This window comes from Pinus tabuliformis, chromosome 3_2 (genome assembly GCF_031772625.1).
Source record: "Pinus tabuliformis cultivar Carrire ecotype Pingquan chromosome 3_2, CPIR1, whole genome shotgun sequence".
In the NCBI taxonomy this organism is placed as follows: domain Eukaryota; kingdom Viridiplantae; phylum Streptophyta; class Pinopsida; order Pinales; family Pinaceae; genus Pinus; species Pinus tabuliformis.
In genome coordinates, this window is record NC_142302.1 from 76,761,931 (window position 1) to 76,789,348 (window position 27,418).

General features: G+C 35.5%; 1 protein-coding gene across 2 annotated transcripts; it reads right to left on the bottom strand.

Moving 5' to 3' along the window:
• Positions 1 to 12,685: 12,685 nt before the first annotated feature.
• On the bottom strand, positions 12,686 to 15,836 carry LOC149179930 (uncharacterized). Of its 2 annotated transcripts, XM_089415849.1 has the most exons (5): positions 15,639 to 15,836; positions 15,257 to 15,424; positions 15,045 to 15,163; positions 13,842 to 14,492; positions 12,686 to 13,571 (listed from the first exon to the last, which is right to left on the bottom strand). In XM_089415849.1, the coding sequence occupies exons 2-5, from the start codon at positions 15,384 to 15,386 to the stop codon at positions 13,476 to 13,478; spliced, it is 996 nt and encodes a 331-aa protein (XP_089271975.1). In that variant the 5' UTR covers positions 15,387 to 15,424; positions 15,639 to 15,836; the 3' UTR covers positions 12,686 to 13,475. The 2 variants fall into 2 exon arrangements, with proteins under 2 accessions (XP_089271975.1, XP_089271974.1); XM_089415848.1 differs by lacking the exon at positions 15,639 to 15,836 and having other exon boundaries at positions 15,257 to 15,629.
• Positions 15,837 to 27,418: the final 11,582 nt, after the last annotated feature.

Here is a 27,418-nt window from a genome sequence, read left to right on the forward strand (position 1 = left end):
ACTTCACTAACACGATTTTCTCTATTTTAGCTTATAGTATTGATGCTAGATTCATTTTAGGGATTGTGATTTATATGAGGTTGCATTGAAAGATTAAAGTATATAAATTAAATCTTAATCATGGAGTAAGGTAAAAAAATCAAAACAAAATATTAAAAAATAAATAAATAGTTAATAATTTTTAGTATATATAGGGAAACAAATGAATTAGATATGTAAAATAGCTTTAAATATCCTAATTCTAATTATTTTTAAAAACTGAGTTAAATGAAATTATAAAAATAAGATTATGAGCAAAGGATTGGTTTGATAACACACATTCACAATAAAACTAAAAGCATTACTCGTGTAATGAAGATACCAAATTATATTTGTAAACAATAACTCTAGCTTTATTAAATTAGTTTACTAATATTTCCTTAAAGGCTTTGTTACAAGATTGCTTTTCAAAATTGAGAATCCCTTTTGCAAGCCAAATTCATACCTTTGTAAAAACGTTAACTGAAAGATGTTGATGTGGTTCAAATTCCTTAACTCTTTGTCTTCCTCAAATAGTTAAGCATATAATTATTTCCATCCTACATAATCTTGTCTATCCCAAAAATCTAGAGAAATATTGGTGTTCAAGGATGTCAATATTTTTTTTAAGGAAAACCTCCCACAAAACCCTCCTAGTAGTTCTCCTAGATCCATTGATGGTAAATGAGGTAAATTGTTGGCTTTTATTATGAATCCTAACCCTTAGTGGTTCAAGAGATTTGAATTTGTAACCTCCCCATCTTTGGAGGTGTAATCTCATGTTTGGCTCATGACTACTTGTGCTAACCCTTGTGTGAGGCATCTAGGTTACACATAAAATATGTTGATTTTATCCACACCCTTTACTTATTTTAGAGATACATGCATAAACATTTTACATCTATTTGATTGGTGTCCCTTACAACATCTTTGTCCATGGGTGGAAATTTCTTATAAAATGTATACTTTCCCATTTATGAACTATTTAATAAGGACATAAATTGAACATTGGTACTAAAGTATTTCCCATTCTAAAGATATACATCTTTCATTCTTCATCCACCTTTATTACATAATAAAATTATCTAATGGAGTCTTTAAGTGTCTCCCTAGTATCTTCCACTATGATCCTAGCATTGACTTTCCAATACTTAACATTCGCTAATTTTTCGTCATTCTTCCTATATTGTAGTGGAGGCATGCTTAGTTGGGATATTGTAAATTATTATTGCAGGAGATTAAAAGTATAAACAATTTTGTTACATTTTTGCATGGTTGAACCATTCCTCAAGTAGAGGTACTAGAGTTGTTTCATCGAAGATTTATTTCATTTTAAACGTGAATTTATAGAAACATGTGTCAAAGAATGTCATTTCAGAAGTTATGGATCATTCTCATTGGAATCACTTGTATCATATTGAGTTTATTTTTAATATCCAACCTAATTATATAGCTAAATAGTTTCTTCCTTATTCAAATGTGTCTCCCTTTCCATTTTTAGGATTTGATATTCATTTAATTGGGTAGTTGTTTTGATTGAGGTGGAAATATCCAATAGATCCTTATTTCCTAAGTCAATCACCGTGTATTATTAAAATTTGGTTGGTTCCAATCTTCCTCTTCTTACGTGAATATTAGACCACTAACCTATTCTTGTTATGGAACATGAATAGCACTAATCAAGCTACTTCATCATCACCTTCAAAAGGATCATCACTTCAATATATATTACCAAAACCTAGGTTTTCCTTGATTTATGTTGACTAATCCATGTTTCCACTAACCTTGTGGTGGTGCCTATTTTGATAGCTTCCTCTATGTTGGGCCTTCAGTAATATTGATATTTATCAAGTAGAGTGGACATATATGGGGTATTTTGTTGTTTCTTATCTGAACCTGAAAGGTCCACTTCTATGTATTCATGATAATCAAACATATTTTTTCATAAACTTGAGAACATTCAATATGGTTAGAGCAGCATGCTTTCTTCCACTAAGTTATAGGTGGAAGATTTCACTTTATTGGTACTTATAACAATTACCAGGGAAGTGTCTGAAGGAATTTATTTTCTTGATCACTTATGATCCTTTATTTTTCTCAACATCCTTCTCATAGCTTAGGACTCTTCTTTTATACTCTTCTTTTGGGTACTCATCATTATAGTAGTTATATAATTTTTTACCACTTTATGGGGATTGTGCATCATGAAGTGTTCTTGTTTGGGCTTGTATATGTCAATTTATTTGTCTTCAATATGTGAAAATACATTGTTAGGTATACAATATACTTCAAAAAATATGGGGTAGGATGGGAGATCATTTTTCTTCTAATGTTATAATTCTTCAGTCAACCTAAATTTGATGATTTCATATGAAATATCTCTCAAAACTAGTATTTTAAGTAATGTTTTCGAAAAATGTGAGGAGCTTTGGTGGAACCATAAATCTCTATGTAGTTTGTGTCTTTGTCCATATACCAATTTCCTACCATATACAATATTTCCATAGCCTCTTTTGAGATTTAAGGGCATTTTCTATAGAGGATTAATCATATAAGGGTGTTGAGAATTCAACATAAGGTAATACCATATCAAATCAAAATGTAACACTCTATATAACACTTCTTTTTACCAAAAGTCAATATTACAAGGTGAATCCATTTACCTCAACTACAAGAATTAACCATTGCTACTCATAAACTCATTTATATAGTCATGGACCCATTTAAAACCCCATTATAAACTATCATAAACCCTTTATATAGTCCATGGTAATATTTAAAGTGCCCCCTTCAAAAGTACACCACTCACAATAAATAAACCCTAGACCCTCTCCCATGAGGGAATCTAATTCCTAAAGTCACCAAGGGGACACCCAAAGGTAGTGATAAAACATGTGAGGCTTGCATTGCATTCCCCATGCACACATAAGAGGATCACAATTTTACCATATTGTCATCATTGAGACCCAACACTAACTATTATGACTATAACCAAAATAGGTCAAATGGTAATAGCCTAGTTAGTCCAAGAGGTTGCTTGTCATCCTCACTACTCAGATTCCAATTCCTGCAACATGTGCCTTGAAATGGCAAGGTTAAACGGTAAGCACAATTGTGATAAGGGACATCTTAGGATGTTTTCAGGCATCTCAACTATAAGTCAAGTCATAATTCAATTGAGTTTGATCCTAAGACTCTCCCAAATCAATTTACCCAATTACTAATCCCCTTTCTCCAGTGAGAAAAAACAAAGGCCTAGAGATCTTTTTATAGCTAGTGAACCTATTTAAAACCCCCTAAAAACATACATCATTCCTATAATCTAATGTTCAGGGTGTTATATGAAGATGCAAAGTTAAGGCATTTTCCAATTGGCAAGCTCATGCCTCACTTTCACTATATACTTGCAAAAAGAGTGACATCGTAGCCTCTACAATGGTTCAATCTAGGAATACCATAATATATATATATATATATATATATATATATATATATATATATATATATATATATATAAATTCAAAAGTTTGGTCGAATTCATTATGTAGAGGTGCTTCTAGACATCTAAACAACAAAAGATAGTTGAATTTTAGGATTGAGACTCATACTATGGTTTCTCTAGGTCTTGAAACACCAAATTCTTCTAGTCTATGGAATGTTAGTAGCTGGGCATGACTCCAATAACTATCATTTTGGGGAACCAAGGGCATCATGAGACAAAGTGTAATATTCCTAATGGAAATTTAAATTGATAAACAAAGAAAACATAGAAAAAACACATACAAAAATCTATAACACATTAAACAACAAGAAATCTCCATAAACTGCATTGAGATGAGCCATTTTATTGATATAATTGTTGGGTACAAAAGTAAAATAAAAAATCATGCACCTAGGCTTGCCCAAGGTGAGCTAACAATATCCAGGTGATGAAATCAACTGCTCTAACATGAAATGTGGTTGTCTGCAACAATCTCTGTAATGCCCCGATGAAAACTACACTCCTGGCTGAAAATAATAGTTGTTAGGGCCTCCTTCATTTCTCAAAAAAATCCAGGATATTAACCCTGGGCATTCCACCAATAACCCACAAAAACCCATGAAGGAATTGGCTAGATGTTGACCTCAGAATTTCAGCCCAATTTCCTCTAGCTCCTCTAACTACTGGTTGAGTTGGGACCCTTGTTTGACCCCTCACATCTACCCATAAAAGTATGCCAAACTAATCTTGGCCTCCCCTCAATAAACCCATAAAAACCCAGAAAGGGTTTGTCCTAGTTTTGACACTCCAAAATTGACCCCAAATGCTTGGCCCTCCTCCTTAAGCAGAAGATGTAACTTGTAGCAGATGTTGCATTTTCTACTCCACCAAAAATGGAAATCCCCGCACAATCCCCTCCAATCCAACTCCAAATATCCCAACTCCTCAATCTCTCTCTCAAGCCTTCCCCACACTCGGCCCCCACAAATGACTGTGCAGTCCTGGGCAAGATGATGCAGGCTCAATCCCCAAAAATTCATACTACTAAATGTGGATCTCTCTCCTCTTGCAATTTCCCTTATTTCCTCCTACAATTTGGGAAATGAAATCCTAGCAATGGATGTGGCCTCAATTCCTGACTCCCACTCTCCAAAGGAACTACGTACTCCTTGGTTCTGCGTCCCAACTGGCCAAGTAAATTCATGGAGTTAAGTGGTATCCACATGGCTACCAAATATGTATAATTTTCCTCCCTAGGGTGGCACTCGATGTCCAGCGAAGAAGAGGGTGAGATTTACCCTTGGAAACTTTTGGTGCTAAACATCACTTGTGACTTAGCTGAACAACTTACACAACAATGTGTAAAATGTCAAATGATCAAAAGTCCTGAATGATGTTGCTGCCGTCTTATTTATAATTGTTTCCCTCTTCCTTTATGTGGGCCCCTTCACCAAGAAATTCGAGTTCCCCCCTTAGCCATTCTAATTTCTCCATCAAGGGAATGTGTATTTCATCATGGGGTGGTCCCCATATCCCACTATGTGATTAATTTTCCCTTTGTTTAATGTTTGGGGCCTCCACTACCACACAATATTAATTTGATTAATGTCCACCCACTTTTTCTAAGTTTGTATACAAAATTTTCCCCCCCATAATTTACAAAAATTGAGAAAGACACTTAGCATATTTTTATGGGAAGGGATATTACAGTCCTCCCTGCCAAAAGTTGCTTGTCATCAAGCAATGCCTAAACAAGCATCCTCTCTAGTTATTGCTATCCACTGTCACTGCAAAATGTACCAGCGTCCCATATGTGCCACTAAATCATCCCTAACCCTTACATTGTCCTGACATGAAATAATCCCTTAATACCAGGATCCCAAGCCACCCTATCCAACGTGAAGCTCCCCTTGGTCCACTCACTATCCTGCCCAGTACAAGTACCAAAATTCCCCTGCATACCATCAATGAGTAGGGGATCATGATAATGTGGCAATATGCCCAACTCCTCGTGAATTTTTCCTACCACGTAGGCCATCCCATGCACTCCAAGAGTATACTCTTAAAGATACCACCCAATACCTGCAGATACAACATCTTACTCACATGAGCTTCTCTTGATATGATCCCGTTGGGCCACCTGCCATGCTAATGAAGTCCCCCACTCCATCAGTGACTAGCTAAAGGAAAATGGAATATCTACATGATATTCCCCTGTAGTAGCCAGCTCATACCTAAAGGTTATTGAGATGTGAAGAGTTTTGATGCTCAGGTCCCCCACTAATCTCAGAGTGGTGTCGCCATGTTGACAATGCGCTATAATGAATATGACATACTCCCATTGTGCATGGGATGTATCCTCCTCTCATGAGGCCTACTGGCAAAAAATTTGTGAGAGCCAAGATCATCCTACCCGAGCATCTCCATGATGACAATATCTACCCTTCCACTACCAATCTCAACCTTCAGTAACAACATGATAAGTTTTCTTATCCATGTAGTGGAGGTCTCATTGATCCCCCATGTGTCAAACCCAAGGTGAACTGGATCACTCTTTTCCATGACCTTGCTCATCGCAAAGTGGAGTGATCCACCTGCCAACCAGATCCTTGGATCCCACAACCATACTAGGAGCTAATAACTCCCACTCCTCACGGGATGTCATTGCATAGTGTTGCTACTTGCTGGAACCCATCTAGCCCTCAACTTTGACCCATGTATGTACCCAAGGGGTGGACCCTAAGTAGTACGAGTCTATCCCATGCAAGACAACCTACCCTTCTCCTTCTAGACCATGCAATGAAATCCGCTATCCGAACTCTTGACAAGACACCTTGATACTTCTTGGAATCTAGGTTCCCTCATGTAGACGAAGTATACAATTCACCATCCCTCGGGCTCCTGTGGTAGCTCAAACGATCTCGCTAGAAGTGCATCATGCAGTTCCCTCACAATCGATTCCCCATGTGTGAGTCTAGGAGTGGAACCTGTGTTACCTCGGCAATAAGCCATGTCATCCCTAAGCTTTTATCCATCATCCCATGCATCCACCAAACATCTCAACTAGAGAGTCATGGGTGGGTAGGTCCCCAAAGGTAGGATCAAGAGTTAGCAGGGATATTGAAGAATAACCCTATGGATGCCCCTCTCTATTCCTTAGATCTACCAATAAACCAATCGAAGACCTATCTTAGCTAAACTTGGCATACTCAAGAGCTCAATTAGCTCCTCGTCGATCGTGGGTGAGATGCACCTAACGGTACACCTAGTGTCCCTGTCTACAAGTCTCATTGGAGGAAATGCTCCAAGGGCTCATCGTGCCGCACAATATGCCACTCCATAACAACAAGTACCACTGCAGTCTTCGACATGCCATTGTATGTCGCAACATGCATCTCCATGTCCACTTGTAGGCCACTACTCAATGCTAGATTCTCCCACACATCCTTGGATGTGATGGCCTAGAGTCATGTCTCTACATGTCGGCCCACACCTGATCAGTATCATCACCTCCACCATTGCATCGCTATACCCGCCGATGAATGGATCTTCACTCCAAATCCTCCCTTAGGGATCCAAGAAGTGAATCTCCCTATATGTCAGTAGTGATGCCACCACTGCTCTTCTCCTCTACATCCTCTATGCCCCACACAAATGTGAAGAATCCACAGCTCCATAGAAGGCACTGTCTAGTGGCCTGCTAATGCCACCTCCTCTGACAAACTCCTACCAGAGTATGTTGATCACCCTGTGATCCCTTGTAAAATCATCATACCAAGAAAGCCCAAGGAGCATGTCCATAAACTGGTTGGTCGTTGGCGCTGATCGAAACTCTTCTAGTGAATGTGCATGCTCAACTACTAGGTCAACTATACCATCCAGGGCATAGTCAACCAACATACCTAGGAAATCATAAGTAGTCCCACCTCAATCCCAATGCCATTTTGGGCTTCCATTATCCCCAATGCCTAGAAGCTCCTGTTGAGCTACACATGGGCCCACCACCATCTTCATATCCCACTTTATTGGTTTCCAGCTCATAATCTCTCGCCATCCAACCCTAAGAGAGGGATCAAAGGCACAATCTCCTATGGAAAGAACTAGCCCTCCAAGCTGATCCAGTGACACACTAAGCCTCTGTGGCTCAGTCCTGATAACTTGGTCATCCCCTCTGGTATGTCTAGACAATTACGCCTCTCTCAATCCAATGTGTAGAGGTGGGCTGATAACATTGTAGATCCTATCAGTGTACCTCTGAAGTGCACTGTTCTGAAATCCCAATGTGTGATCTCTATGCTACCCCTCATCAATGGCTAGCCCAAAGGATGGTTGCACATCCCCCTCCATCATGGGCTCAACATGACCCTCCAACTACTCCTCCATAGACAACCCAACATGCAAGACATGCTCATCGGTCAACTGTAAGCGGTTGTCATTCTGAAGCTTTGTCATAGACCTGGATGCCTCATCAACGGATACCTCAACAACAGATGTGTGCTCCTCCTGTGTTCCATTAGCCTCATGTTCAAATGGTTGGAATGAATCTAGATGAACCCCCTCCTCAGTCGGTGAGTTCTCTCTCATCTCGCCACTATCTTCTCCTTCCATCTTCGTCTCTGCAGTATTGATATTAGCATTTCGTTCAATAATCATGCTCCTCTCATTTTCTTCATCTGCAAGTTGACAACTACCTTTCCTTCTTGTTTCCCTTGCTGACACCGACTCCAAGTTGCTCCACCAATTTCTCGAGGTTTCTAGTGTAATTTTCAAATTTCTCCTGTTGAGACATTTTTGGGCACAAGTTCAATTTGAAGAATAATGTGAGACTAGTGCTTTAGCCTCTGGAATTCTAGCCCACAATAGCACTTGACCATTAGTGTGATTAGACCCATAGCTGGCCAAAAACATGATCTGATACCACTGTAATATTGCTAATGGAAATTTACAATGATAAACAAAGAAAAAATAGTAAAAACACATACAAAAATCTAGACCACATTAAACAACCAGAAATCTCCATAAACTGCGCTGAGATAAACCATTTTATTGATATAATTGGTGGGTAAAAAGTAAAATCAGAAAGCATGCACCTGGGCTTTCCCAAGGCAAGCTAACAATATCCAGGTGATGAAATCAGCTTCTCTAACATGCAATGTGGCTGTCCCCAACAATCTCTACACTGTCTCGGTGAAAACTACACTATTGGTTGCAAATAATAGCTGCTAGGGCCTCCTCCGGTGCTTAGAAAATTTTGGGAAATTAACCCCAGGCTCTCCACAAATAACCCACAAAAACCTACGAAGGAATTAACCAAATGTTGACCTCGTAATTTCAACCCAATTTTCTCTATCTCCTCTAACTACTGGCTAAGTTGGGACCCCTGTTTGACCCCTCAAATTTGCCCAGAAAATTATGCCAAATTAATCTTGGCCTCCCCTCAATAAACCTAGAAAAACCCAAAAAGGGTTTTTCCTAGTTTTGAAGCTCCAAAATTGACCCCAAATGCTTGGCCCTCATCCATAAGCAGAAGATGTAACCTGTAGGAGATGTTGTGTTTCCTGCTCCACCAAAATGCTGGAAAATCCCCCACAATCCCCTCCAATCCAACTCCAAATAACGCAATTCCTCAATCTCTCTCTCAAGCCTTCCCCCACACTTGGCCCCCAAAAATGACAGCGCAGTTATGGACAAGATGACACAGGATCAATCCCTAGAAATTCGTACTACTGAATGTGGATCTCTCTCCTCCTACAATTTCCCTTCTTTCCTCTTGCAATTTGGACAATGAAAGCCCAACAATGGATGTGGCATCAATTCTCGACTCCGACTCTTCAAAGGAACTTTGTACTCCCTGGTCCTGCATCCCAATTGGCTAAGGAAATTCATGGGGCTAAGTGGATCCTCCCAGCTATCAAAGATGAGTAGAATTTGCTTCCCTAGGGTGGCACTTGAGGTCCACCTAAGAAGAGGGTGAGATTTCCCCTTGGAAACCTCTGGTGCTAAACAACACCTGTGACTCAGTTGAATAGTGTGAGCAACAATGTGTAAAATGTCAAATGATCAAAAGTATTGAATGTTGTTGCCTTCCTCTTAATTATAATTGTTGCTCTCGTCCTTCACGTGGGCCCCTTCACTAAGAAATTCGAGCTCTCTCCTTAGCCATTCAAATTTCTCCATCAAGGGGGTTTGTATTTCATCCTAGGGTGGTCCCCACATCCCACTATGTGATTAATCTTCCCTTTGTCTAATGTTTGGGGTCTCCACTACCACACAAAATTAATTTGATTAATTTCCACTCACATTTCCTAAGTTTGTATCCAAAAAATTTCCCCATCCATAATTTACAAAAATTGAGAAAGGTACTTAGAAAATTTTATGGAAAGGGATATCACGCAGAGACATTAGAAGCTAAGTATATTGGAAGCCAATTTCATAGCACTATGCAGGTTTTTTATTCACTTAGTTTCAACGTCCTTATTTGGGAATCAGGTAAAAAGGAAAAAATGGTGGAGGTCATGGGCACTTCTGATTCACAAGGTATTAGCTCTAACCTGGTAATCATTGAGGATGGACCAAGGCAAACACGGTTAGGCAAAGGAAAAGGGCCTATGACTTCTACTCATCCAAGCCCTTCTAAGTTAACTCCATCTTGAGTTTGTTATCTATCAATCATGCTAAGTTTTTTAACTGTTTATCTATTATATTTTCTATTTCATTTTGATGTACCTACATTGCTAAGCCACTATATGTTTATGGTGGATTGTAGATGATTGATTTAGATTATTTAGAGAAAATTTTGAAAAGTAATTTGAAGTCGGTTATCATTTTTAACAAAATTTAAATAACTATGTTTATTTATTAATATAAGAGTAAACCAACTTATTAAAAAAAAACACTAAAAAATTGTTTTTTTTTTTTAATTAGAAAGAACTACTCAAATTTTGCTATAAATAAAATTTCATGATTAAAAGCTCTCATTAATTTCATAAGAAAAAAATCTCATTAATGAAATAAAATTATGACTATCAATAAAATTCCATTAAAATTATTTAACTCAACACATTACATTTGCAAGTAATATAGCAAAGATATTGGGGTTTTTCCTTTAATTGAATTAATGTGATGTATGAACTTAGCTCTAACCTGGTAATCAAGGTATTACCATGAATTAGCTCTAACCTGGTAATCATTGAGGATGGACCAAGACAAAAGCGGTTAGGCAAAGGAAAATGGCCCATGACTTCTACTCATCCAAGCCCTTCTAAATCAACTCCATCTTGAGTTTCTTATCTATCAATCATGCTATGTTTTTTAGTTGCTTATCTATTATATTTTCGATTTAATTTTGATGTACCTACAATGCTAAGCTACTATATATTTATGGTGGATTGTAGCTCATTGATTTAGATTATTTACAGAAACTTTTGAAAAGTAATTTGAAGTCGATTATCATTTTTAACAAAATTTAAATAATTATGTTTATATATTAATATAAGAATAAACCAACTTAAAAAAAAAAACGTTAAAAAAATTGTTTTTTTTTTAATTAGAAAATCCTACTCAAATTTTGCTATAAATAAAATTTCATGATTAAAAACTCTCATTAATTTCATAAGAAAAAAAATCTAATTAATGAAATAAAATTATGACTATCAATAAAATTCCATTAAAATTATTTAATTCAACACATTACATTTCCAAGTAATATAGCAATATCTAATATAGCAAAGATATTGAGTTTTTTCCTTTAATTGAACTAATGTGATGTATGAAGTTAGCCTTAACCTGGTAATCAAGGTATTATCAAGTATTAGCTCTAACATGGTAATCATTGAGGATGGACCAAGGCAAAAAAGCGGTTAGGCAAAGGAAAAGGGCCTATGACTTCTACTCATCCAAGCCCTTCTAAATCAACTCCATCTTGAATTTCTTATCTATCAATCATGTTATGTTTTTTAGTTGTTTATCTATTATATTTTCTATTTCATTTTGATGTACCTACAATGCTAAGCTACTCTATATTCATAATGGATTGTACATGATTGATTTAGATTATTTACAGAAACTTTTGAAAAATAATTTGAAGTCAGTTATCATTTTTAACAAAATCAAATAACTATGTTTATATATTAGTATAAGAGTAAACCAATTTAAAAAAAACACTAAAAAACTATTTTTTTAATTAGAAAGAATTACTCAAATTTTGCTATAAACAAAATTTCATGATTAAAAAATCTCATTAATTTCATATATGATTATAAATAAAATTTCATTAAAATTATTTAACTCAACACCTTACATTTCCAAATAATATAACAATATCTAATATAGCAAAGATATTAGGTTGGGTTTTTTCTAAGTAATATAGCAATATCTAATATAGCAAAGATATTGGGGTTTGGGTTTTTTCTTTTAATTGAATTAATGTGATGTATAAACTTGTCTTTCTATATAGATGGAAAATCAATTTAACCTTTTTTTTAAAGAGAATTTATTTTTAATTCAACCCATAACCTTGATTATTATTATTATTGAATTAATGCTCTGTTTGAATCATTAAATTAATTAAATCGAATTTAATCTCGTTTATAACAAAAATTGAAAATCAATTTAACCTTTTTTTTAAAGAGAATTTATTTTTAATTCAACCAATAACCTTGATTATTATTATTATTGAGAATTAATGCTCTGTTTGAATCATTAAATTAATTAAATCGAATTTAATCTCGTTTATAACAAAAATTGATTGTTAATTAAATTATTAATAGAATTAATAACCCTGTATTTATGATTTTTTTAAGAATCCAGTATTTATGGATTTTTTAAAACCGAATTAATAGTTTATATGAACTTGTCTGCTTTTTACACCAATTGAACCCACTTACGTTTTATTTATTGAACTATACTTTGAATTTGTTTGCTTGGGAAACCAATTGACCCCAGTTACATTTTTTTAATTGGCTTAATACTGTGTATGGACTTGTTCTACTTTGCAAACCAAGTGAATCCAATTAGTGAATGCTGGGAATTTTAATAGAGGTATATATATATATGAATTGTCCCTAATATCCTGGTTCCTGCAAACGAGTGGGTATTAATTCTGATTGAATACATTCAAACTAAAGAACAGTGTGCAGAGTCAAACCTTATCCAACGGTTAAGGTTGTTATAGTAAATAGTCCTATCTGAAACCAGTTTTTCCATTCAATAGCTAAATAAATAATTGCAGTAAAAGTACAAACAGAGCGCTACAGCATTTTGCCAACATTCAGATTATTATTCCCTCTGATGTGCAACCAGTTTTGCCATTAAATTGCTGTAAAAAGAACTGCAGTAAAAGTACAAACAGAGCACTATAGCAGTTTGCCAAGATTCAGATTATCATTCCCCCTGATGTGAAAAGAGAATGGAACATAAGGATTCTTTTAGTTACTGAAACAAATTCTCGATATTTGTACATCTTCAAGATTAGGCAGACCTATTGCATAAAATTACAGGCGGTTTCAGATAATAAATATAGCTAATGTTACAAGTTACAACAGCCTTGAATGCAAGCAAATTCTGTCCTTTGGAGGACCAGATTGCATCAGCATATTGAGCAATAGCATTCTGGGTTCCTTTCTCAGATATATGATCCACACCTTGATATTTTATCAAGAATTAAGTATAATGTCCCATACAGAAATTTTCATCTCAACAATAATTAGGATAACTTAGAACTGCAAGGTGGAGGATAGATTGTAGTAACCCATAATTGATACAGTTAATATTTCTCATTGATCAAAAGGCATCATGCTTTCCTAATGATAATGATAATGATAATGCATTGAAGGTTGAGGTTGTGGGTTGAAACCCTGAAATGATGCATAAGAACTAAATCAAGAGCATTATAAGATGCAGAAGATGTCCTAGTTGAGAGCAATAATCCAAATCTTCAGGACTTCTGATAGAGGTAGCCAGAAATGATGCATAAGAACTAAACAAAGAGCATTAAAGATGCAGCAGATGTCATAGTTGAGAGAAATAATCCAAATCCCCAGGCCTTTTGTACCCCAGAGGTCCCTGCTGCACTCTACATATTGAGCAATAAAATTTAGCATCAGATAGAAGATAAACAGTGTATAAGAGATACTAAATCCTTGAAATATATAAGGGATTTCTGTGTTATATTTAAGGATAATGTTATATAGCAAACAGACTGAATTCCTCCCTTCTGAGATGATATGATATAGCTTGATTTCAAATTTAGTTGAAAGAAAACCCTTGTAGCATGAGATCGGAGCAAGTTTAGATAGAAAAGCGCTAGCCCAAAACCAATAAATTAAAAACAACGCTTTCTTACCGTTTCTTTACTTGGACTGACAGGTGGTAGTATGCTGCTGGTATCTGCCCCAACTTGTGAGAGAGGCTCAGGAGTGCTGCTGATAAAAGGGCTGCTGGTTGGAGATGAAAAAGGAGATCGAACTAGTAATGATGGAGAAGGGCTTTCCGAAATTGGTACAGATGCTGTAGTGGGGACTAGAACTTCATTAGGTGATAATGCCATAGGAGGAGTGGCTGAGGATGGACTTGCAACTGGTGTGAAGTCTGATGTTGGACTTAGGGACGGAGGCAAAGAGGGTACATTAGTGATTGTTGGGTTCTGTTCAGGAGATCGAGGAAACATAGGACTGCTGGGTGCGTTAGACGGCGAAAAAATAGGCAAAGAGATAGGACTCTTGGGTGTCTTAGAAGGAGGAAAAATAGGCAAAGATATAGGACTGCGGGGTGTGCTAGAAGGAGGAAATATAGGCAAAGGTGTAAGCCTAGATGATGGGGTCACACTAGGAGAAGGCACTGGGGGTGCAAGAGAAGGGGAACCCAATGGACTCTGCGTGCCTGACTTTGCTGATACTCTAATTGTTACCTTCTGGCCTGCTTCACAGTGGGTTATAGCACCTTCTACTGACTTATTACAAGAAAAATAGTACACACCCAGCTTTGAAGGAATCCACTGCCAAAACCAATACAATAAAAGATTACAATTTATAATACCACATTCTTAAAAAATCATTATGGCTTTCGCTGGATCTTTCTAGCTTGCAAACAAAAACTGTTGAAACAACCAGCACTTTATTTTTCATGAGACATGATTTTGTAATTTGAACTCCCCATTCCTCTTGGTATGAAGAAGCTTCAAATAGGCATGGGGGTTTGCACTACACATAATACCATAGATCTACTTAGTACTATGACACAGCAAGATGTGAGTTCAATCACTGGAAATCTGAACCCACTATCAGTATAAATGCGAACCAACATATATGTCAATCCCTGCAAGTAGAAATCCAGTACCAATCTGGGAAATCTATGGCATTATACTGGAAAAGCTGAAGCTAATCATACAAAACGAAAACATATGCTCTGGATGCTATAATATCCAGAGTCCATCACTATGCAAGTGCCTGAAGCGCAATATTTCAAATTTTAAACCTACAAGAACGTATAAGTCTTCAAACAAAATGCCTTGAACATTTTCTGGGCTTCAGAAGAGCCTATACCATACCGTGAATGATCCAGATTTTCCCTCGTCTAGCACAATGGAGTCTGTGAAATTGCAGTAATCGAAGGCCTTCTTATTGGGAAACATGTACACATCGTGAAAAATTGGTTGATACTTGAAAACTGCGAGAAGAAACAGAGCCCATTTAGAACATGGAAACCAGCATTAAACCCACCTGAACTACATAAATAACAGTTATGCATTTTTTTACATACCAAGGGAATCTCCTGTTTCAATTTTTTGCGCAGAAGACCAGGAAGCATAATCAGGTGCAGCGAGCAATGAATCATCGAAATTGGTCCATCCTGCTGACCCTCCCACAACGATTGTTTTGGCTTCTGCCATCTGCCATGACCAGAAGCTGAGCACAATGCAAGCTGTGACTGCAAATGCAAATGGGAAGCACCGCCCCATGGTTAATACCAATTTCAATTAGAAAAGAGGAAAAATCCTCTGTGGGAAAATCAATATCCAACTCGCAAACAAATAGGTATAAACATTCACAGTTGGAACTGCCCACAATGAAAATATACAGCTCGATATATATAAAAAATGAACATTTAACAGCACTTGCAGCGCGTGTACAGCAAAATATACGTTGGCCGAGTGGTGACTGTGTTGAGTGGGATTCAGGATGTAAAGCGAATGGAGTGAGCTATTAATGTTGCCAAATGTACGTTGGGAGGCTGTAAGTACAGCCCCTTATTAAAATGTTCATCATCCACCTGTATTGACAAAGAATTCAATGCTCCACATGGTTCATTCACTGGACACTTTCCATCCGTTGCAATATCAGCCAAAAATTTCTATGCTGCAGAAGAACTTTACCCATAACGCGCTAATTGTCAGGCGTAATGTTGGCACATTTTAAGTGGAATTGGTCAATGAATCATAGTTTCACTCTATAGGTCAAACAGCTAGAAGTTGCACATTGCTAGAGCAACTAAAAATAATCAGAAGCAGTGGTGTTGAATAACTTTACAGGAAGAATTATGCTGGAAATAATGAGCAAATAAACAAAGGAAAATGACTCAAAAAAATGGGACATGTTATAATGTTACTCTTCATAAGAAGCATTTTGTTGTTAATCATTGCTTCATATCTTCGCATGTAATAAAATACTTGGAATAACAAAGACGGAGTTATGTAACACATTTTATTAATTTTAAAGTGAAACTTCATACGGTTCTGAGAAATAAATAACAGAGGAAGTTGCTCACAGTAGGCGTGTATCAATGGTTGATTAGACTACTATAACACAGTAAAGATTGAAATCAGAATTACAAAGGATTATTAACACAACATTTTTTTTAAGGTTTTTAATAGTTGTCAAATTAGTAATGAAGATAGTCATTTTTAGCTGTTATCCGCTAATGTAGCTGACTCATCATCGTTATTCAAGGAAAACCAGGGTACCTGGAATAACACGTTGGTGGTCCATAAGGAGGCAGGCTTTCACTCCTGCGAGATGCCTCTGGGTCTTGGGCCATCAACTTGTTTACTTACATTCGAGGAAGACGAGCACTTAGCCAAGCAGAAGCACACTGACTCGTCACCTTTATTCAAGGAAAACCAGGCCACCTGGAATAACCGGTTGGTAGTCCGTAAGGGGGCAAGCTTTCACCCCTGCCAAATGCCTCTCGGTCTTGCGTCATTAATCTGTTTACTTACATCGAGGAAGACTAGCACTTAGCCAAATAGAAACACTTTTAGGGCATACTCCAAGCTAGACTTCAATAGTGTTATTAGGGTGAAATATCTATATATATCAATAATTAATATTATATAATCTATAATATTATTTAAAAATCTTAATATATTTTTATTTGGAAGAAGTGATGAATGTGAGTATGGCTAACACTAAAAAAACACAACCATTAAATTAAATAGCTGGTAAATCCATAATAAACATCAAAACCCTTACTTCATGATATATCTCATATTGCTAAAATTTTAAAAAATAAAAATAATAAACAATAACTAAAACATAACTTTATTTTAAATTATTATTATTATGAATTATAAAAAAATAAATCTGTAAGTTAAACATATATACATTAAATAAAACATGGAACAAGATTCTTAATCGTGGAGATTTACCTCCATTTTACCATGGAGAATAGTGATTTGTAAATAGGGTTTATTACAATATCATGACTTCTCAATACCACCTAACTCATTTCAGATGATACTTGTTCATATGCTATTTTTTTAATTAATCAATTTAATTAAAAAGATAAAAAGGGCATATCTTTTTTGCGATAAATCTCAACATTTGATTGGTGTATACTATTATTAATATTCTAAAACCTTATGTGGAGATTAAATTTGTACTATCTATTTAATAATTATTGATAATTAAATTAAATTTCTAGAAGCTCTATTCCAAAATAGACACAAAAGAGTTACAAATCAATATTGGAGATGAAGCATAAAAAATAACTCAAAATTATAAATACTCAAGACTAGATTTTAATGAAAAGCTAAAATAAGAAGAATGCACGAGGAAAACACTACAAAAAAGTGGAAAGCATTTTTTCTTCTTGCAAAATAGACATAAAACAACATTGATTTTCCATGAACAACTGTGGTGCTCACTATTTTAAATACTCATAACTCTAATAGTACTTTACGAAATTAAAGTATAAAGACCAAGTATAGCTAAAAGAAATGGAGCTAGATGAAAGTGAGCAGAAAATTCCCTAATAAAATGTGTCTAAGATGAAAAGCAACACCCCTTGTGAGATTACTGATAATTGAAACAAATTATACCCAATAGAATTTGAGGCACAAAGAAAATTGATTCAACACATAAAGAAAATGATAACTATGAACAATTGCATGTTTTTTTTATTAAAAACAACTAAGATGAATTAAAAATGAGGAAGAAAACATGAAAATTCCAATGTAGTAAGAGGTTTAAACACATTGATAGAAGAAGAAAGGTGCCCAACGTGTACAAGAATGCTACATGAAAGAAAAATTGAGAAAACAATGTCGAAAAAAACAATAATATCACATATGCAACTTCAATGGATAGAAAGAAATCAAAGTGCACAACACCTTGAAGTTTAGCATACCATGCATGAAAAATGGGTAATAACACAAATAAAAACCAACATACATGGAATAATACATGAAACAAAAGATATGGGAACCTCTCAAGGATTCAGGGAAGGAAAGGTTATGTCAAGTATATGGAAATGGGGAGCAAGAAATTGAGCATATTTTTTTTTGTGCTTGCAAAGTAGGGAAACATTGAATTTGCATAAGAAACATTTAGAATTAAAATTTTAGGACAATGTAGTGAGAGATACAACAAGGTTGGTTGAGAAAATGACATGGGAGGAAGCAAATGGTTAAGAGTAGAGTCAATAAGATGGCTTGCCCTTGATGTGCAACAAATGGGGTCATCTTCAAATCAACAAATCAAGCCCATAATTTGGGCCTCTTCATCTAGTTGTCACAATTTATTTCTTTAATATCTTATAAACTGGCGTACATAATGTAAATATACTTGTTGTGGACATTTTAGTAACATATCTATCTATATCTCTATTCCTTGATATTCTCAAAATTATATATTTATATTGATATAACCTATCATAATAATAAACATAGATGAAAAGTATTGATAAATATATTTGGGTTCTTAAGAATGAGATTCATATTCACTTTAGTAAAGTATGTTAATTGGATATCCCATGGAAAAAAAAAATGTGTACTTTTAATGTAATGTTAGCTAATAAAGAAATTGATAGAAAAACTATTATTTTGATAACTAAATAAAAAGTTAACATATTATTATTATGAAAAAATTACAATCCAAAATTATCATTATTTGGATTTTTAATATGGTTGATGGTTTGAAAATGTTTGTAAATAAAAAAAAGAAAGAAATTTTTTTTTATAGTTATAAAAACTACTTAAAAAACCATAAAGTAATTTACAACTTATTGATATTATTACTCTCTATTATACATAAAAAAACACATACATAAAAGAGTAGAAATTCAAGAAAGTAAGCATAATCATCTTACAACTAATCACACAATATGTTGTACTCCCTATCCTACACCCCTTTAGCATATTGATCATTATATATTGAGACTGATATACTACCACACATTAATGCTCACCACAAATAAAAGATCAATTAAAAATATTGGATAATACGAAAACCTTTTCTATTTATCTTAAACTTATCATTATGCTACATTAAAATAAGATAAGGAAAAAAAATATTTGCTTATAATAAATCAAAATATTTTCAATTAAAATATTTTAAAATATAAATATTTAAATTAATATAATAATATCTTATTTAAAAAACACGTCATCAACGCGTCATCCCTAAAATTTCTATATAATTTTTCCAATATTTTTTTTAACTTAAATCATAAATCGAATAAACATCCAATTTAAGAAAAATACTAAAACTATCAATATAATAATATCGTATCTCACAAAAATAAAAATTATTAATAATTTTCTATCCTATTTTATAAATTATATTTAATTTGTACGTACTACTTTTAATTGTTGCAAAATATCTTATTACAACCTAATATCGTGTTTTATGATTTTGTTTGATATTATTTTTTCTTTCTCTCAAACATAATTATGAGAATATCTTTAGTGAGTTGTCACGATATGTATATGAGGTTGTAAATTATTTTTACTATAATTAACAATTTTATCTTAAATTTCTTGTAATATATTAACACAACCACTTTTCCTTATTCCAGAGAATATATAATTGAATATTTATAGATAATATTAAAAACTGTTTTTTTACCTCTCAATGGATGCAATTACAAACTATCTTCTACCATTATATGTCTTGTATTGAGATGTGGTCCAACTTTTATAGCGTGCTGCAACGCATACCCTTTGGATTCGATTTTCTATGGCAACCTTTTATGTAAAGACAAAAGAAAATAAAATTTATTTGGCATGCCAAATCGGTCCAAATGTTAATATCAATTTGAACCCAAAATCCTAGGTGATAGAGAGTGAGGGCTTGTCTCGTGGAAATGGAGTTTGTGTATAGATAGATTCAAGTGTGCAAATAATGTGAAAGTGAATTTCAGGAATTTAATATTGTGCACTCAAGTTAAGTTCAAAGTATCATTGTTATCTTCACACGTGTTGACATCCCCCTAGTTTGTATTACCGTTAGACTTGGACACTATAAGCATTCTATGTTCTCATTTCCAAATTTAGTATGGACATAATGAATGATATGTCCCTCGGATCCTAGACTCACATTGACAATGATGGAAACTTATTTGTGACAATATTTTTATGTGCCATTTCAAAGTAGGGGGATCCCTTTCCATACATTTCGACCTCCCTTTTTGTTTTGAGGAGTTAAACCATTCAAGTGCGTTTTCATCCAAGAACCATCATTGTCACTATCACCCTTATGTGGGTGCATCAATTGAATCTCCTCCTCCATTACTATAATGTGTTTGAATAAATTAGATTTATTGTGTGGTATTTCTTAAATTATGATATAAGTTAAGTTTAATAAAACAATGTTGTGTGTTTGTTTTTATGTTATTTTGATTTGGAGAGGATTTGAGGAGGATTTTGTTAAAGAAATATATTATTGAGTGTAATGACTTCTAACAATTTGATTAAAGGAATATAATGATTTAATATCATATATCAGATTAGGTGATGAGTCATTTTGGATGATGACTTTTTTATGAATTTATTTGAGATCTCTCTTTCTTGCGATGGTGAATGATGTGGTTACCATCTTTTTCTAAATTATAAAATAGACAATATTGAAAGCACAACAATTTGAGTTCACTCTAGGTGCTTCTCATGAACCTCTTACACTAAACACTATATTGGGTCTCTTGTTCATGTCACTAATCAATTTGGTTATATGTACTCGTCCATTGGAACAATTTTCTACAATGTCTTGCTTGATCTTATTATCTTACATTATCTTATTAGCCTACTTGGTAAGTGATTGACTTTTATGATTAATTCCAATAAGTATTATTAGTATACATATGAGCTATGTGTATGCTAGCTACATACCCACACCTCGCACGAATGAAATAGTATTCTAAAGCTTCAAGTGTTGGATGATTAAATAAATGGTTAAGATTTCTTAATGAATAATCATGATTACTAATTAATTAACCTTAAAACATTATTTATAATTAATGATTTTATCTTAAACATGATTCATTTAATTATTAAATTAATAAGCTTCTTCAATTTTTACTAACATTTCAAGAATAATATTAATTTATTGAATGATAATATTTTAATAAATTAATAAAGGGTTGTTGAGGAATGAACCACATGAGTGTTAATTAAGGGAGAAGGGGTAGGTGGAGTGATAAGGAGCGGATAGCTCGAGTAGGTGCCAGGGGGTGAAATTCAAAGGCCTTAAAGTTGAAAAGATGGGGCGTCATTCAAGGCATTTACCTCAAAGAATGGGGAGGTATTCATGAGAGGTTGTTGGGATAGATGAGGAAGGAAGGCATAAAACGAGGAAGGGGGATAGTATTTATATTTTTGGGGTTTTCTTTTCATCTTTGGTGTTTTTTGGAGTGGGATGTGGAGAAAGAGAGGGGAGAGAATTGAGGGAAAGGTGGGAGAACTCAAACTTGGATCTATTGGAGAGTGTTGGATTTAACTAGGACACACTACAGTTGTTGTTAGACTTGGGCTCGGAGGGCTAGGGAACCTATGGAGGTTCCCTAGGCTAGGAAGTCGAATAGATATTCTTAGTTGGCAAGGTGTCAAATTCAGTCGAGCAACCCCAACAGGAGCACCCCAATCGAGCCACCGGATCAAGTATTCTTCCATTTGTTGTTTTATTTATGTAAATTGTTATAATCAAATTCCTTACATGTTTAATACGATGTAGATCAAATTTTATTTATATGCTAGTGTCAAATGATTATTGTATTATAAACATGTAATTTTCATTATTGTGAAATTATTATGAAATTATTTTTGATTAATTTAGTATTAGTTAGAGGACCCAGGTTGGGTCCTCACATGTAGTATCAGAGCTTAGCTTCAAAATCTAGGGCCTAAAACCGACTAGAACAACCCTTGCCCTTGCCTACAAAAATAAAAACCATAAATTAATCAGCTTCCAACTCTAGTATAAAAAAAATAATAAATAAATAAATACATCTAAAACAAGTTATTACAAAGTGTATAGCAACTAGATCATATATCTAATAAATAAATATGAAAGAAAAACACCTAATATAAATTTGTATTCTTTGTCAGGCCCCATTGAAGAGGTTGACTGAGAAGCGATTGGTAGGAGGAAGTTATAATTCATTCTAAGATGAGGCTTAATGTAGAGGTGATATCTTTGTTAAGTGAAATTTAGTGAGATCTCCACACCCCTGCAAAAACCATTGCTATAGAAAAACAAACACACATAAATTTGAGGATGAAGGCTTTATTTACAAGCAAAGAAAGCAATTAAGAACAATAATACTAGAATTAAAGGACAAAAAATTAGAATACTAAAACTGAAGCTTGCAGTGATACATCCATGATAATATCACAAACTTTACTATCAAGAAAGAATGGCTCCAGTGATTGTTTACTTAGAATAAAAAAATCCTTATTGCTTCTTAAAAAGCCAAGAACTAAGAAAGGAGAATAAAATTTAGTATCTAGCAAAGAATTTTTTGTTTTTAAATTTGGATAGGTGTAACAATTTTCTACAAAATGCACCATTGAGACCCTTATTATCCAAAATACCCAAATATTCAAAAATTAAGGCGTTGGTGTGTTACACAAAAATATCGTCACCATGACTATTTGCAATCAGTATGGGTCTATCATCACTTGTACTGTCCTCCTAAGCAAGTCTCAGACCTCAGCTCTTCAAGTCAAGCTTTGAAAATGAGAGAAAGACATTGAAAATCAACAAAGCTCTGGTTTCGCACTTTCTCTCACTGTTGCCTGTGGTCCCGCACCCCCTGTTCACAAAAACTGCGGACCTGCCTGCTCTGTCCCTAAAGGATTGGGTGCGGACCCCTGTGAAAGTCAAAAAGGCGCAATTTTATTCTAAAAAACTCACTTTGGGTTAATTCTAGATGATTCTAGAAGGAATTTTGACGTGGATTGGTTGCTCTTAGGTGGTTCATGCATCCCAAAAGAGAAGGATCTAATCCCTTGATGAGAGGAGCTATCCCTTTGAAGGAGGGCTTTATCCCTTTGAAGGAGGACCTAGTAACTTCCCTCCATTGAACTATAAATTAAGGCATTGGGCTGGTTGCTAGGGAGGTTAGAAGCTGAACATTTTTTAGGGTAAATGCTGGTGGAATTGAGACTTCCTAGTTAAGCTTGAGGGGAGAGATCACATACCTTTTTGGCTTCATTGGGAAGAGAGTGAAACTTGTCAAAGTAGAGGAGACTTCTTGTTGGACCCTGGGAGGAGCTTGTACAGCATCACGGCACAAGTTCTAAAGTTCTTCTTTGATTTGAATTAATACAATCAGATTCATTTTTCTCAACAAATTGTCTTATGTCATTTGTTTCATGAATTCCTTGATCATCATGTTAAGTATGCTTTTTGATATTGGCTTTTCAAGTGCTATTTAATTTGTTTGCTTGTTTGTGTTTGCAAATTCGCAACAAGGGAGCTCATTTGGATCAAAGGAGCGAGGCTTCCACAAACTTGCATTGGACCCAAGGTAGGCCTTAAACACTTGCTTGCCTTTGTTTATATATTGCATATTTAGAGAAAGATAGTTTTTGATTGGCTTGCTTGTCACTAGATATTGTTAGATTCTAGGAAGGTCTATCTTGTCCGCAAGATCGACTCATTCCGTGTGACAAAATGGCGACCATATTGGGGACTTGATTTTTCCTTGTTTTTACTTTGACCTGAGAAACTGTGTTTTTGTTTTTGTTTTTGGCTTGTTGTGTGTGGAATTGGGTAGAATTAGTAGATCTAGAATTATTTTTTGTTTTTCATAACTTTGGGAGAGGATCGCACCCTCGGCTTGGGACACAGTGCGGACCTATCCGCACTTTTGCTTTTAGCACAGAGCAGTACCGCACCTGTGTTAACTGTGGGCCTACGGACCCTGTCAAAATTTTGGAAAACCTAAGATTTTCTCTGTTAGTCAGCTTAGTTTTTGTTTAGATGTTATTATCCCCTGCCCAGACCTGTATATGATTTGTTAGAAACTTTCCTTAGGTTAATTCCATTGGTGTTAGGGTTTTAGGGGAAATTCCTAGAAGTTTTGATTGTTGGGTTTGGATTTCATTTTGGTCTTGTAGTAGCTCAGAGCTTAGAAGCTGTAGAAGCCTCAGATCACCTTGGTTTTTACTAGCCTTCTTATTAGTCTGACCATTTGCAAAATCTACCTTTGTTGAGGAATCCACCTTGTGTTTTCTCTTTACGAAACTTCGAAAAAGCTTGTGTTAAAAGTTTGGATTACATTTTTAGAAAAGAAAACAAAAATTGGTTGTTTTTTTACTGATTTGTGATTCTGGACAAATTAGTCTTTAGTTTGCTTATAGCTAAGTAAAACATCCTTGAAAAAGACATCTAATAAGCTTTGACTTCAAATAGTTTTTTATAGTTTATAGATCTCAAGATTAGTTATTTCCATAGTTTTGAGTGTTTTATAAAAAATAAAAAAAAAATCTCTTTTGAAAAAGTTTGTTTTTGTAGTATTTGAGTGTTTTGAAAGAAAAGGGAAATTCTTGTGAAAATAACTAGTTGTCTCGTTTTGAGTGCTTTGGAAAAGACAAAAAACTCTTCTTTTAATTTTTTTGTTAAGAAAGATTTGTGTTTACAAGCATTTGCATTCTCAAACTCTTTCCTAGCTTAGAAGTTCAATGAAGGGAAAAGATTTCTTAATCATCTTAAGTGCATTTTTTAGTGATTTTGAGTCGAGTCTTCACACCGCGAGTTTCATCTCCGCACCTCTTGACTTAAACAAAAACCAATAAAAATAACGCTTAAAGTAAAATCTATCTAGTAATCTTTTTATTTCTAGGGCTCTGATACACCAACATAGCTTAGGCTAGTGTCTTGGAGTAGTGAGTAATTAACTCTCTAAGATAGTAAAACAAACAAGTAGTTGTATCTTGCGGTAGGAGAGAAATCCAATTGTTGCATCTATACTCTGGGAAAGCTCCTCTTAAAGGAGAAGCACGAGATCGTGTCCAAACCAGTGTGGGAATCAATCCGTCCTCATTGGAAACGACGCTAGATATTCACGTATTAAAAATGGTAAACCTCGGATTAACCATTGTCGAGGAGCCTGGGGTCACTTGTTGGTAAACCTTGGATTATGTCAAGGAGCCTTCAAAGGGATTGGGCTTGTTACTCTGCCCTTGCGTGCATATCGGATCGTAGACTGTTCCCCTAGGTATATTTGTTTCCGTTGGTAACCTTAGTGACCATATTCTATAGGATTCTTCCTAAGGTGATAGTGGTGGGAAGATCCCACTGTACCTGGAGCAGACGTCAGCTTGACTCACTTGGATTTTCTAGGGGGTTCTCTTCACTCGAGACGGTTTAGTGGAGGAACTTGTTCCAGTCTATTCATTAAGCAGGTTGTCGGGGTAACTGTTCCAATCGCCATTTCTGTATTGAACTCTGCGACGTTGGGCTTCATCACCAACTAGTGTTTTCAGTATGGAAAGTTACTGTTTGTGTGTGGTTTGATCTCCTAGATTCTTTAGGCGTGTGATTCAAATTTGTTCGGTTCTTTAGAGGCTTTAGGTGGTTTTGATTGAGATTTTACTTTGTTTTCGTGTGAAGTAGTTAAATTTTTTTAATCGTGGCTGAATTACCGAGGAAGTCCTGTAGACTTCGGGGCCAACCTCCTGAGTTTTCACCGAGCCAGCCTGAAGGGTTAAGAGCCCTCGTAACTCCTAGAGACAGTAGAGTTGGGTCACCTGAAGAAGGAGAGTCTTCTTTGGTGGTACATCCTGATTTTCAAGCTTTAGTAGCAGATTATAATCCACAATTGGTGTCTGTTTCCGAAATTACTGGTAGCTTTTCATCTACTAGTGATATAGGTGAGGAACCTGAAATATCTGAACCTGAAAGTGAATGTGCTGCTACTCCAACATTGGGGTTTACCTCTCCAACTTCTAGTGGTCCTGGTTCACCCAGGGTAGAAAGAATAATTACTCAAAATCTTCCTTCTGGACTTATAGCTATTGAAGAACTTGCTACTCCGGAAGAAGAAGTAGGCATCCCTATCCCTGAAAATCAACATGTTATTGAACTTAGGGAGCGTGAACCAATTTTTTACAATCCACCTAGGAGCAGTGCTTGGTATCTTTCATTGACTAATTTTTTGGAAAACCCGGGACTAAGTTTTTCACCACCTCGTATTCCTTATCACCCAACACCTAGAGGTTACTATCCTCCATTAAATATGTCAAGACAGTCGTCCATGTTTTCTCAATCGCCAGAATCCTTTTTGTACGGCGGTCCTTCTGTTCCCTTTGGGTATCAGTCACTTTCTGGTACTTTTGCGGGAGCATCTCCTCAACCCATTGAACAAGGGTTATTAACTGGAAACAATGGTACTAAGCCGTTGAGTGTAGAAGATATTCTCATGATGTCAGGTACTATTCCTAATCCTCAACCTCAAGGTGGCCAGTTACCGCCTGGGGGGCAGCCTCAAAATCCTCAATTATCGCCTGGGGGGCAACCTCAAGGACAGTACATACCTATGGGATAGTACATTCCTCAAGGTCAACCCCAGACTCAATATGTACCTCAAGGTCAACCCCAGTATCAATATGTACCTCAAGGTCAACCCCAGTATCAGTACGTGCCTCAAGGGTATCAACCCCAAAGTCAGTACTCGAACCAAGGTTTCCAACCACCCTCTGGTCAATCATATGTTCAAGGAATGGGAAATGTACCTTTGAAATATCAACCCTACCCTCAACCCGGTTATGGTCCTCAATATTCTCAACCTGTTATGGGTCCGTACCCCGGAATGAACTTAGTGTGGGATCCATCACAAATTCAACAGGTCTTGCAACCGAATGTACAATTGTCATCTCAAACTGGACAACCCTTAGTTTCTGGTTCACCCCAGCAACCTGTCCAGTCTACTAGTCAAACTTCTGTACCTTCTGTAGTTTCTTAGCCTGGGCCTAGTACGCCTCGTACTCCACCTCAAATGGCTGCTGCAACTGTCGCAACATCTGTTCAATCAACCCCACTTACTTTTGGAGTATCGACAGCTCCGGTTTCTACTGTTCCTGTATCAACTCCTCAGACATCTTTACCTCAGTCTGGATCCACAATTCAAACTTCGGTTAAGATGCCTGTAGGACAACCTGGTTCAAGTACGGTTGTCACAAGTCAACCACAATTTACTTATCAACCG